A 14,303-nucleotide genomic window follows, 5' to 3' on the forward strand; every position below is an offset into this window, starting at 1 on the left:
CGCGCGCGGAGCCGAACTACAAATCCCAGCAGGCCCCGCGCCGCGAGGGCCGGAGCGGGAGGCGTGGCTCGGCCCAGCGCCTGCGCAGTGCGGCCGCCCCAAGCCTGCGAGTACCACACCCCCGGGACGGACAGAGGGGAGGCAGAAGCATCCGAAGCATTAAAGCATCCGCGGGAGCCCGAGGGGAGGAGAATGGAGTGACAGAGCAGCGCGCAGGGTGGGGGGTGGGGGGGAAACTGTTGAGGGAGGGGGGGAGGGGGGACACAGAGGGAGGAAGAAGCGGCGGCGGCGGCTCCTCTTTGCAGAGGTGGAAACTCCGAGGGATAAGAGCAAAGAATAATGCGGTAGGCTAGGCGGGCTGCTCGCTCCCGGCTCCGGCAAGCAGCGGCAGCAGCCCGAGCAGCGGCAGCAGCAGCAGCGGCAGCACCGTCAGGCGCTGACAGCCCCGCCGGCCGGCTCCCTCGCTGACCGCCGACTGTCAATGGAGCTGGAAAACATCGTGGCCAACACGGTCTTGCTGAAAGCCAGGGAAGGTAAGAGGCAGGGCGAGTGCGTGCCTGGCGGCTTCGCCACGAGCCGGGTATCGGGCGGGTGCGGGATGCCCGCAATGAGTTTGGTCGAGAGCAGGGCACCTCGGAGAGTGCTCGGCAAACGCTTCACGGTTCCTGCCCTTGTGCTCGGGGAACCTGGACTTGGGCAGAGAAGGGGAAACGTCACGTCGAGGTTGCAAGGATTAGGATGCTAAAAAAGATTCCCTGGTTTCCAGCTCTAACCTTACCGTGCCGTGCCTTCTCGGCAGCTGTTGAAAGGTCAGTTGGAAAGGCGTTCATTCAGGAAGATATGGGCAAACATGCAAATCAAACAGCTTTTCCGAGTTGGCCCGGGATGGTTCTGTGAGTGAATTCGTGTGTGTGTGTGTGTGTGTGTGTGTGTGTGTTGGGGGGGGTGGAGGGGCGCCGGCTGAGTTGATATAGGTTATTGCTGGAAACCATCCGCTGGGAATGTTTCTTAGGGAAATCCCGTCGTGTGGAAGGAAGCCTTTTAAAGGCAAAGTAAGATGTTGAGGAATTAGCCTGTTCACATAACGAGAGGATGGCTGTGCAAACCATGTAGAAAAGAATTAATGATTTCAGGGGTGTTTTTTTTTCCCCATTGAGGAGGGAGAGAGATAAGTGGGTTTTTTTTGGTTTTTGGCTTAATTAAGAGAAGAAAGGTAAGTGTGCCAGTGCTTAGATGTGTTTTGGATGCAAATCATTAGATTTTCTGCATTAGGTTGGCAGGAAATATCGTCTAAATGGAGTGGGTAAGAAGCTAAGTCGAGACTATAAACGCACTTTTTGACTCTTCCTTGAAATGGAAAGAGAGAGGGAGAGGGTGAGAAAGTGGCCCAGAAACTTAGATGCTTCCTAAAATGATTCCGTGCGGGTAAGCATACATATTTAGGAACACCTGGAATTTATGTAACATTTCTTTTGCCAAGATTTGAGCTCTGGGTGCAGCCTTTTTATGAAAAGGGAAGTGGTTTTCCCTTTCATGGGAGGAGGCTTTATTTGACACCCAAGGTCGAAAGCAGTCTCGGTAAGGTCTTGACTTCAGAAGAGTAGAAGGCGAGCAGTCCACGAAAACGCCCTATTTACTTCTTAATATTTTTCATTCACACACTTTGATGAATGAAGGAGTAAAACGGTTCATGTTTATCCAGCCGAATCCATCACCTTGTGGCACTGTACATGGTGTGTGAGTAGGTGATGCACAACTCAACAACTCATGTCATAATTTCAGCTTCGCTTGTCTCCAAAGCAGCAGCCTGGAAGGTTTGCTTCGGAAACTCCAGCCGAGTTGGAAATGTGCAGGTCTGTTCTTCCCATTGCCCAGCTTTGCTGTGAACAGACTTTTAACAGAGGCTGTTCCTGGTGTCTTCAGTTTCTAAAGCCCGAGTATTTTCTTTTTTCCTAACCCAACATTTTTAGCAAATTGGACCAAGAGGTTCGTGGGCTGTCTCCTGAACAGGGCAGTGAGTCCTGGAGGGGGAAAAAGCGGAGAAAACAGCCCCCGGCTCACAGCCTTTGCAGCCGCCACCTAGTGGTGGAATATGGTTGTACATCTAAGGGCTCGGGGGCTGGGAAAGTTTTCCCTCTCCATTCTGAAATTTTTTCCTGGGAAATTATTGGATGTGACGATACTGGAGGCTTTGCAAGTTTCACTGGTTTCTCCTGTTGCCCGGAGAATTCTGCTGCCTACATTTGCTGCTCTACACACTTATTTGCCTAGAGCTTGCTTTTTTTTTTTTTTTTCTCCTTAGCAGTTGATTGCTTCTTTTAAAATGTTTTGCTTGGAGTGGGCAGAGTATTATTAATTTTCTCCCCCAGTTTGGTCTCCCCAGATTTTTTCACTGAAATGAATGCACCGCTTGGTAATTTTGTCTGTCAGGTTAACAAATTGGTTTTTTTAGAGCCTTGGAAAATAGAGCTACAGTCTGGAGGCTTATATGGAATGACCGAATTACAGTGATTAAAAAGTTCTCAAGAATGTGCCTTTTACTTCCTTTTCCTTTTAAAGTCTTTTCAATTTCTCTTTGAGAGTTTGGTAGTTATCTCAGGGTGAAAAAATAGCTCCTGAAATTCCTTTGAAATGGAGGGGGCCTTCCCCATAAGAATACGGAGAAACTGACACCTGAATGAGAAAAACTAATTACTTACATGGAAATTTCATTTTGAAATCTGCATTTCTCCCCCTCTTTTATGTCTAAAGAGAATCCATGATTTAAAGTGCTTCCACTTTCTTCTCACTGGGTCTTTAGTAAAGATTTGAGCACATATATTCTAATTACTGTAGAAGCTTTTAGAAATAAAAGCAATTTATTTTTCTCTTTAACAATTCTTGTGTAGTTGAAGTCATTCTTTTCAATTAAATAATTCTCCTAGTAATCACATTACCCACATATTCAGAAATGAAAGTGCCAGTCAGTATAATGAAAGATCTAACATAAAATTTGTAGTATCTTTAAAAATCTGAATTGTTTACAATGTTTAAAACCACTTCTTCCTTGAAGATTCTTGTGAGTGGTTATAAATGAGAAATATGGTTGGTGAATGCAAAATTTAATTTAGTTCAGTTAACAAAATACATTGTAAACAATTTAAAATGTGACTTTCAAGTAAAAGTCACATTTGTCCCAAACAATAGAGAAACAGGCCTTGAAGAAAGACAGACACACTTTGCAAATGCTATAAATTTGTAGTTGTCTATGTTGGTGGGTAATTTGGGGGCCTATCTTTTGTTATATTATGCATTCTCAAAGGCAGACGTCTTCTAAATTCATTGTAAGTTAAAATTCTTACTATAATAATACTTTTATAAAGTGGAAAAATGAGTACAGCAATAAGATAGAAAGTCTGTAAATTAATTAAAGTGGTTCATCATTAATAATTAGAAAATACTGGAAACAGCTTGCACCTTTGTGACTGTTTTTTGAAATAAGATGTAGATCTGGGTTCAAAATTTTAAACCACCCAAATGTATTTTGTTTTGGATTCAAGAGAAAGCATCAATTTGATCGTTCTTAGGAACTTTAGATTACACTCCTAAAAATGGGTGGTTAAGGGTAAAAAAAGAAAAGAAGTTGAGACTGAATTCATGCCAATTTATGGAAATGAGCTAAGTGATTAAGCATTTAATGAAAAGAAACCCAAGACTAATTCTATCTGTCTATCTATTTACATTTCAGAATCTCAGAAAATTGGCAAGCACACTAGTGCTGAAATCATAGTAGTGAGAAAGAGTGTTTGCAGAGGGCCTTTTGTGTGTCTCCTTTTGATTTTATTGTTGCAGTAAAGGTTTTTGTCATATTCTAGTGTTTTGCCTCACTTCTTTGAACGGTGGTGAGAAGAAATTTTGTAAGGTCCCACCCTTCCTTTCTTCCCAGGGCAGTAGTAGCCATATTTGATCAATAAAGAGGACAGAGAGGGAGTATCGATCACATTTTCCTGAGCGTGGTACTAGCAGGCACGACTCCAGGAACTGAGAAGTCAGAAACGTCATCATTTTTGCCCTTGGTCAGGATGTCGAAAATCAGAACGTGCAAGAACCTTTCACTCACATATCTCTGTAAATTTGTTGGCCTGGATCTTCCCAATGATTAAGATTGGGGACCTGGAAACAGGTGACCGCAGAGGCTGGGAAGGTCAGGGGAGGGGAGAAGGTTTGCATGCAGCCAGCCTGCTGGGACAGACTCAGCATTCCATGGCAAGGCTGAAAGCCCTTTCCTCTTTTCCTTGCACCCCTAGTTCATGATGACAAAACTGAAATATCGTTATTAGAACACTGGAATGTCTCTGAAGCCCGCAGCCGTTTTAACTGTTATCTGCAGGCGTACTTAATCCACCCCCATGGCTGCTTCTGCCCTAAAGCTTCTCCGCACAGAAGAGCAGCAGTTTTTACATTCTGGCTCGGGCAGCTCATCATGTGTTAAAGCTGCTGGTCCTATTAAGTACAATGCCATCATTAAACAAAACTGCCTTTTACTTTTTCTGAGTTTCTTTTCGGTACTGACAACTTGGACGTGGAGAAACCAAAAGCAAATGGTTTCAGAGGCCTTGCTTTCTTACAGAAAGGTTTCAAATGATGCTTTTAATTAATCTAGCTGCCGGTTTTTAAAACCATCAGATAAATGCCCTCAAGACTCTCATCTTTCAATAGCTTAGCTGCTTCTTGTCAGATTCTAAACTCCAGAAAGCTTGATTCTTCCACTCCCCAGACTAATCCTTGTTTAAATTATGTCTTCAGCAGCCATAACTCTTGTAGTGGCTTGCTAAATGATACCCTTTGGGTGTGGGCCGAAGACTTCAATAACATCCGAGTGAATTTCAGGAAATAGCTCAGTGCAGGACCAAATTGACCTTTACCAAGGGCCATTCAACCCAGACCTGCGAACTCACAGTCTTCTAATGAAGTGGTTTCAGGACTTTGGTCAATATTTAAAGTTAATAATTTGTTGCCGGTATATTTGTGGCTCATGGTAAAGCATTATAATATCTTGACATTTTTGAAATAAGTCTACGGTTACAAAAAGATCTTACTACAATAGATCATACAATTCTAGGTGAAACTTGAGAAGATGATAGAAAGTAACTAAAAACAGGTGACACATAGAAAAGGAAAGGGTATTTCTTCAGTCTTACAACCCCTGGCCCCCACACCTCACTTCAAAATAGAACAATGAAGATAAAGGGTTTTAAGATGTGATTTTTAAATGATTAAAAATAGATTATGTGGGCTTAAGTAATAGGAATGATTTTTACTTTGAAACATGCTGTTACATTTCAGTGGAAAATTTTATTTTGAAATATCCTAAATATTGAAAAGATTTTAATCCATAAAGCTTCTTAAAATTTTATTTTTGGGGGATAAAGACAATATTGTTGCATTTAGTACCATCCAGACAGCGGGGGAAGCACCCCATTTGGTATAAATCATGCTTACTTTTTTTTTTAAGCAAAAATTCTTTATCATCCAATATTCAAAGTTATTCATGTTACCTTTTAAAGAGAAAGCAGTTCTGTCCTGTCTAGACTTTGCCCCCTCCCCCAGTTTCTTGTTTTGTGAAAACCATTTTTAAATTGTCTTTTGAAATTCTTACAAGGCTCAAGTCATTCATTCATTCAGCATTTGATTGTTGAAGGACCCTGTGGGAGGTGACATTTTGGATGTTAGCCTTGGAGAGGCGCAGCTGGAGGTGGGTAAAGAGATGGAATTGGACATCATCATTAACTTCTTAGGCTTTTAAACTGATGAATCAGAATTGAGTAGAACCTGATTTTTCCTCCAAGGAGCTGAAGCTGATTGTGGTATAACCTGCTTAGCTGGAAACTGTTGACTCTGCTGTGCCTAGAGCTTGGACAGTAGCCTGCGGGACCAAAACATGATTTAAGGATAACTCAGAGGTCATATGGAGAAGGCAATGGCAACCCACTCCAGTCCTCTTGCCTGGAAAATCCCATGGATGGAGGAGCCTGGCAGGCTGCGGTCCAGGGGGTTGCGAAGAGTCAGACACAACTGAGCGACTTCACTTTCACTTTTCACTTTCATGCATTGGAGAAGGAAATGGCAACCCACTCCAGTGTTCTTGCCTGGAGAATCCCAGGGATGGGGGAGCCTGGTGGGCTGCTGTCTATGGGGTCGCACAGAGTCGGACACGACTGAAGTGACTTAGCAGTAGCAGCAGCAGAGGTCATATTTGAGGGATAGGCTGGAATCTGGAAGACAACTGCTAATTTTCCAAGATGGGTGTTTTTTATGAAGGTCAGTTCCTACGAATGGAAACCACTTAAAACAATCGCAAGAGGTCCCTTTGGTTGGGAATAAGAAGATCCAAGAAGAAACTGGTGTGCAGAGAGGTCTTCCGGGTAACACCTTGGTGGTCTTCCTAGGGCAGCAGCCTGGGCAGAACCGACGGGCCACTGTTCTGGAGTAAAGATGGCGGGGGCCGCCTTCCTTTGGATTTTTCTTGGGATTTCTTGGGTTTGAGCACGTCCTCTGGTAGAGCCTGTCACCTGGAATGACCTGAAAATGTTCAAGTGTCTGTCTAGTCCTCTGAATATGTGCCTTACAACATGGTAGCTACTAGCTGCATGTGGCTGTTTGTATTTAAATTAATTAAAGTGAGGGACTTCCCTGGTGGCCCAGTGGGTAAAACTCGGAGCTTCCAATGCACGGGGCCCCCGGTTCGATTCTTGGTCCGGGAACTCGATTCTATGTGCCAAAACTAAAGGGCCCGAGTGCTGCAACGAAGACCTGGCACAGCCAAATAAATATTTTTAAAAATTAAAGTGAACTATTCCATTCCATAAGTGTGCCAGCCACGTTTCAAGTGCTCAGCAGTCACAGGGGCCAGTGGCTACCCTGCCGGATGGTGCCGAAGTGGAGTACCCCCGGCTCTGCAGAAAGTTCCTGGGACGTAACTTCTAGGGTTCTACACACATTGAGTTAAGTGAGGGTGAGAACCTCGTAACTTCTGACATGAAAATGGGGAGAACATAGGGGAAGGGGCGGGGGAAGGAGGCGAGAAACAGAGGAAGGACTGGGGAGCGGGGCTGGGGGGGTGGAGATTAGGGATGAGTCCTAATCAGAGAACAGCACGGTTCAAGGACAATCATAAATATCGCTGGTAGTAATAAGCCACTCATATTGCTCACCTCCCCCACCTTTTTCTGTATCTTTTTGGGAAATTGGCCTCGATTGAGCAACTGACTGTCCTGATTCAAAGTAAGTGTGTATTACAGGCTTCCCAGGCGGTGCTAGTGGTAAAGAACCTGCCCGCCAATTCAGGAGACATATAAGAGTCGTGGGTTCAATCCCTGGGTTGGGAAGATCCCCTGGAGGAGAGCATGGCAACCCACTGCAGTATTCTTGCCTGGAGAATCCCATGGACAGAGGAGCCCAGCGAGCTACAGTCCATAGGGTCACACAGAGTCGGACACGACTGAAGCGACTTAGCATGTATGCAGATACACACAGGCCCCATGTTCTGTCTAGAAACTCCTGAGTGAGGATATTTTAAAATCATTTTATTAATTAAAAAAAATGTGTGTACAGTAAATCCACAGAAAGAAGGAAAAAAAACCCCGCTTTCTATTTACTTCAAAAAACGTGGTCTAAAATAACAGGACGATTGATAAAAACAGTTTTAAGAGTTTCCATTTCTTTTGAACAGGACAGATTGCAAGATCATGGAGAAAGATGTCAAAAACACACTCTTCTTGTATCCACTTTAAAATGATTTCTCCTTAAAAACTTTTCCTGCGAGATTTGAAACATTTTAACGACAACGCTGTTAGAACACACTTAGAAAGCCACATGATTATTTGAAACAATAAAACAGCTCGCTGCTGTTCTTAGGGTCAGAAACAAGGAATAGCTGTCTGAAGTTGTGCCAAAGAGTCAACTGGTAACCTCCTCCTGACAGAAGTCAGTAATAAATTAGGCTAATTTCCACTGGGCCTGTTTTGTCTTTAGAAATCTGTAGCCTGTGGAGTATCAGTATTTTTTTTTTTTTTTTAAAGCAATGATGAAGTAAACCTCAAAGGACAACTTCCAGGACCTGTGCAGAAAGTAAAAGAAACAGATAAACAGATACGAACATTCCTGGGTTGGGAAGCAGCCACAGAGGCCCCCCGGGTGGCCAGGGCCTGGGCTGCCCCAAAGCTGCTCAGGGGGTTTCCTCATCTGTTCTCCACTTTCCAGAATAGAAATCACCCCTGCTTATCAGATGGGGAAAGTGAGATGGAAGAAAAGGACCCGTTTGTCCAAGGTTACTTGAAATGTGGACTTTTCTGGAGAAGCCCTCCAAAATCCTTTAACGTTCCCAAAGAAATCTTTCCCTTCCCTTATAATGATATTAATATAAGCCCCAAACTCCCACAGAAACCAAAACCCCCCAAAGCAAACCCATTTCTCAGGGCGGTATGGTTTCTAAATGTAAATGCTCTGAGGTTGCTACTGTGGGCAAGAAAGAGTCTCTTAACAGATTTCCTGGGGAAAGGGGCAAAAAAAATGGGAATCTAACTGCCCTCCCAGACCCTAACTTCAGCCAAACTGAGAGCAGTTGAAGGATGTAATTCCTACTAGGCTCTGAATGACTACCATAAGGCGAGTCCTCACAGTCAGCGTTTCCATTTTAAAAGTAGAACTGTTGGGACTTCCCCAGGGTCCAGCACTTAAGACTCCATGCTCCCAAGGCAGGGAGCCTGAGTTTGATCCCTGGTCCAGGAAGATTCCAGGTGCTTCAGTGCCACAACTACTGAGCTGGTGTGCTGCAACTGAAAAGATCCTGCTCGTGGCAAAGAAAATCCTACCTGCCACCCGTGAGACCTGGCCCAGCCAAGTAAATAAATAGAAGTGATGATTTAAAGAAGCAAAAACTAGAACTCTTTATCAGCACAAATGAACCTGTGATTGGTGGGGGTGGGGGCGGGGAGGGGACAAATAACATACATGCCCGTGCGTGTGTGCACACATGGCCGTGATTCTTTCTGAAGCCGCATCACCTATGTTCTTCCCACCTTCCCCACACCCTCATGCATACCTGCACACCCGAAGAGCAAGGCCAGTCAGCTTCCTGGCATTCTTGGTCCTCCTGGCAGGGCTTGGGGAGAATCTTGAGTTGCCAAAGAATTGCCCCTGAGGGACTGGAGCTTAAAGGAGATGGACGGTAGTAGCCACACGTCAGTGGCGGCAGCCCTCTCCTTGGCAGGGCCAGGTGTGAGCACCCAGCGCATGCAGGTCACGTCTGCCCCGAGCCCTGCTTCCTTTGGTGCCTGCTGCCCCTCGAGAGATCCTCGTCCCCAAGCACCTCTGTCTGATGGTGGCACCTTAATTATATGCTCTGCTGCTGCTGTTGCTGAGTTGCTTCAGTTGTGTCCGACTCTGTGTGACCCCATAGACAGCAGGCCACCAGGCTCCTCTGTCCCTGGGATTCTCCAGGCATAATACTGGAGTGGGTTGCCATTGCCTTATCCAGGTATATGCTCAGTCTCTGCAACTCTCTTTACTAATAAAAAAGTAGGGGGACTTCCCTGGTGGTCCAATGGCTAGAATGCTGCACTCCCAGTGCAGGGAGCACAGGTTCGATCCCTGGTCAGGGAACTAGAGCACAGGTGTCTCGACTAAAGAGGCCAGGTGCCAGAACTAAAAACTCGGCGCAGCCAAATAAATGTTAAAAGAAAAGGTAGGGGGCTGGGAAGGGGGAGGGGGACACCTGCTGGAGTGATTTCCCTGCCACATGGTGGGGCACACCCCTTCTCCCTCGCAAAGAGAATGTGTGCAGCAGCCTTTTTCCCCAGAAAAGCTCTCAGGGTTAACCTTTTAGATATTTCAGGGGTAACCATATGGGTATTTGAGTTTAGAAACCAGAACATGTGTGTGTGCGTGCGTTTTGCATTTTTTAGCAACTTTTCAAGGCTCTTTGGGAGCTGAGAGTCTCTTGGGGGTTGCTGTCTTGATGGAGAGGAGACAGCGGGATGTCACCAGCCCCCTAATGAGGGGACAGGAAGTCAAGCCTTTGATCTGCTCCTGCAGACAAGGTGAAGCTCTGAACTTAACCACCACAGGAAAGGAAGTGGGGGGTGAAGGATAGAGTGACTCAGCTACAGGGTAGAGAAAACCCAACCAGTGTAATTGGCCTGCGTATCTGATAAAAGGCCTTATGAAAACTCATTTGAAATGGAATTCCATCTTGGCACGGGTCTTAGCACCACTTGTGAAATGGAAACAAGCTGGAGAAGGTCAACAAAGGGGCCATGGAAAACAGCTCTCCCATGGCTTGTGCAGGAATGCGCTCTGCTCCATCTTAACGTTGTCTGTTCAGACACTCAGGAAGAGCTCCTTGGGTTGCTTAGATAACATCCCCTGAGAAGGAACCCCAGACTCTAGAAAAGTAGGGGGTTTTTGTTGTTTAGTTGCTAAGTCATGTCTGACTCTTGAGACCCCATGGACTGTATGTAGCCTGCCAAGCCCCTCTGTCCATAGGATTTCCCAGATAAGAATACTGGAATGGGTTGCCATTTTCTGCTCCAGGAGATCTTCCTGACCCAGGGATTGAACCTGTGTCTCCTGCATTGCAGGTGGATTCTTTACCACTGAGCCACCAGGGAAGCCCAAAATAGGGAGTCAGGTGCGGACAGAGAATAGGGCTACAGGCTTGAATGCAAAGATGTCTCAAGATCCCGTTTTTCTCATGCTGAGTGCTGTTGTGGGTTGATGCCACCAAGCCTACAGTCACAGATTAAGGAGGCTGTCAGTCAGATGATTGTGTGCTTGCAACATAGGTGTCCAACTAACCTTGATCTGGGAATGATTGACTGATGCTATGTTTGTTATGTGGAGGAGGGGAAGAGCCAAGAAAATAAGGTCCTCAAGAAGTGGCCTTGGGGGACTTCCCTGGTGGTCCAGTGGCTGAGACTCTGAGTTCTCAGTGCAGGGGGCTCAGGTTCCATCCCAGCTCCCACGCTGCAACTAAAGATCCTGCTTGTCGTGACTAAAATAATATCTTGCATGCTGCAACAAAGAAGGAAGAACCTGAGTGCTGCTGCTAAGACCTGGTGAAGCCAAATAAATAAATATTAAAAAAGAAAGAAGTGGTCTTCCTGTCGCAGTAGATGGCAGATTAGGAGATGACTCAACATGGTTAAGAAAGATTAACTAAAGGTATAGGGCAAATTGGAAAATGTTTTCCAAATGTTTGTCTTAACTGTGAAAAATGTCTGGCAGACTTCCCCGCCCCCACCCCCAGTTTGGAAGTGGTTTGTTTTACTTGTTTTGGAAGAAATAAATATTTGCATTAGTCCAAACATTCGGGGCAAACAGTTCGCCCCAATCTGGAGGCTTTGTATGGTTCGAAGATGTTTCACGCTGATGGCACTCATACCTTTTTTGGCTAAATCGGAGGTAGCTTAGGACACGATCCTCACATGCTTTTCGCATCACTGCTAAAACAACGCTGAGCAAATGGAAAGAAACTAGGAAGCCAAACATTGCTCCTTCCAGACCCCGGAATGGCTGATGACTGACCTGGCATTTGAAGGATAGACTTGTTATAGAAAAATGGCCTCTTTGCTCAGGGGCAAAGAGGCTGGATCCAATTAAGACAAGGAAAACGTATGTTCGCTCAGAGAAAAAAATGTCCAAACAGTCAATCCTGTAATCCTCTCTGGAGAGGAAGGGGCTGTCATGACGGGGCTTTATGGACGATGCCAAACCCTGTGCTATATAATAATTAGTAACCATTGCTTATTCTGCCACACACTCGTTCCCCAAACCACTAACCATTGCTTGGGGTGGAACGCATCAGGCCTAGATATTTGCCCCAGATGTCTTCCCATCAGTAGTATCCAATTAGAGGGTTTTTTAAAGTTAAAGCTTAATTTCTTATAACATAGAGCAGGATGCAAATTAAAGGACAAACCTGATTTCCTCAATGTTTCCATGGGTGACTAAGGGGAGGGCTGGTCTTCCGGTTCCCTTCAGTTGACTATCAGGTGGCTCACTGTTTTATATCCTAGTGGCTGGTACTGTCGCTAGTCTTTTTGGGTGGCTTACAAACGTTTCAGGAATGCCTGTGAGGGGGTCAAGCGTTTGAGAGGCCCAGTCAGAGAAGTGGACTTATGTGTAATTTCATTCTCCCATGGTGGCCTTTGCGTTCTAATTGTCTGCCCTAAGCAGAGAGCTTGGGGGAATCCCTGCAAGCAGAATTCCCAGTGGAGTAACCCTAGGTTGGTTTCTGCATCATCCCCAGTGTCATAAGTCCAATATTTAGTTAAGTCCCACTGTGTGTGGGGCCCCATGCTAGGCTCTGAACTGAGGACAGAAAACAATGGAGTTTCCATTTCTTTCTTTTTAAATAAAGGTAGTATTGTTTTAATTTTATTTATCTTTATGGCCACACTGCACAACTTTGGGACTAGTTTCCCAACCAGGGATCGAACCAGCGCCCTCAGCAGTGAAAGCGTGGAGTCCTAACCACTGGACCGCTAGGGAATTCCCCCCTTCTTTCTAATGGAATCATTTAGGAATTATACAATCCTTTGTACCCGTGGTTTCATTTACTCTTTACAGTCCTGTGAGGTGTGTTTCATTCTTCCCTGTATTATAGATGAAGAGTCAAAGACTAAGACAGGTAAATGCCTTTTCCTGGTGCAGTCTGCTAGTTCCACAGCCCAGATCCAGTGCAAAACCCAGTGTCCACTCTGATAGACTTTCTGCTCCGTCACAGCTGCTGCCCCCAATAATCTTACCAGCTAATAGGAGCATTAGTACTAACACGTATGTGAAATAATCACTGTGGCGCTGTGACTCATAGTTCAGTGTGAATCCTTCTGCCTAATTTGAAGGCTTTCAAACATTTGCACAGACAGTGTATGCTGTGTGTGTTAGTCGCGCTGTTGTCTCTGACTCTTTACGAACCCATGGACTGTACTCAGTCAGGCTCCTCTGTCCATGGAAACTTCCAGGCAAGGATGCTGGAGCGGGTTGCCATTTCCTACTCCAGGGGATCTTCCCGACTCAGGGATGGAACCCGTGTCTCCCGCCTTGCAGGTGAGTTCTTTACCAATGAGCTGCCTGGGAATCTCCTGCACAGACAGTACTTGCTTGCTAAAGAAAATGCAAGGAACAATGCAAAACATCGAGAAGGAAGTACAAATCTCCCTCCTCCCCTGTGCCCCTGCTGTCTGTCCCACTCCTCAGAGGTCGTTACTGTCAGCATTAAGGTGGACATTTTCCCCGATCTCCGTGTGTATGCACGTATGAACATACAGATACGTTTGACACCGATGGAATCTTGGTATACACGTGCTTATGCAGCTGTTTTCAGTCACCAGTAAGTTGTAGTGCCTTTCCATATCTGTGTTTATAGTTTCCCATGAGACGGAGGGGTGAAAGGAAAAATTGTGAAAGACTCTGGAAGCAGAGTGTTGTTTCAATGGAATGCTGGGTGTTTTCTAACAGACCCTTAGGGGTTATCTGGTTGTAAACGGGTCTGTGTCTTTGATTGTTCTGGAGTAGTTTAAATGACATTTACCATAAAGAAGGCATTGGAGAAGACCCTGATGCTGGGAAAGGTTGAAGGCGGGAGGAGAAGGGGACAACAGAGGATGAGATGTTTGGATGGCATCACCGACTTGATGGACATGAGTTTGAGCAAACTCCGGGAAATAGTGACGGACAGGGAAGCCTGGCGTGCTGCAGTCTATGGAGTCAAAGAGTTGGACACAACTTAGCGACTGAACAACAAACAGTTTCAGTTCAGTTCAGTTGTTCAGTCGTGTCCGACTCTTTGTGACCCTGTGAATCACAGCACGCCAGGCCTCCCTGTCCATCACCAACTCCCGGAGTTCACTCAAACTCACCTCCATCGAGTCGGTGATGCCATCCAGCCATCTCATTCTCTGTCGTCCCCGTCTCCTCCCACCCCCAATCCTTCCTAGCATCAAAGTCTTTTCCAGTGAGTCAACTCGTCGCATGAGGTGGCCAAAGTATTGGAGTTTCAGCTTCAGCATCAGTCCTTCCAATGAACACCCAGGACTGATGTCCTTTAGAATGAACTGGTTGGATCTCCTTGCAGTCCAAGGGACTCTCAAGAGTCTTCTCCGGCACCACAGTTCAAAAGCATCAATTCTTCGGTGATCAGCCTTTTTCACAGTCCAACTCTCACATCCATACATGACCACGGGAAAAACCATAGCCTTGACTAGACGGACCTTTGTTGGCAAAGTAATGTCTCTTCAGTTCAGTTCAGTTCAATCGCTCAG

The 14,303-nt window shown here is 45.6% G+C and overlaps 1 protein-coding gene across 1 annotated transcript in view; it reads left to right on the top strand.

Moving 5' to 3' along the window:
* The first annotated feature begins 244 nt into the window (after window positions 1-244).
* The window catches only part of GRK5 (G protein-coupled receptor kinase 5), a 234,187-nt gene continuing 220,128 nt past the window's right edge, over window positions 245-14,303 (top strand). Inside the window, exon 1 of the mRNA XM_055424547.2 lies at window positions 245-533. Within this exon, the coding sequence (XP_055280522.1) occupies window positions 482-533 (52 nt within the window). The 5' untranslated portion in view covers window positions 245-481. The remainder of the gene's footprint in view (window positions 534-14,303) is intronic.

This window comes from Moschus berezovskii, chromosome 12, assembly GCF_049115385.1.
Source record: "Moschus berezovskii isolate FMDL1 chromosome 12, NW_MosBer_1.0, whole genome shotgun sequence".
Taxonomy (NCBI): Eukaryota; Metazoa; Chordata; class Mammalia; order Artiodactyla; family Moschidae; genus Moschus; species Moschus berezovskii.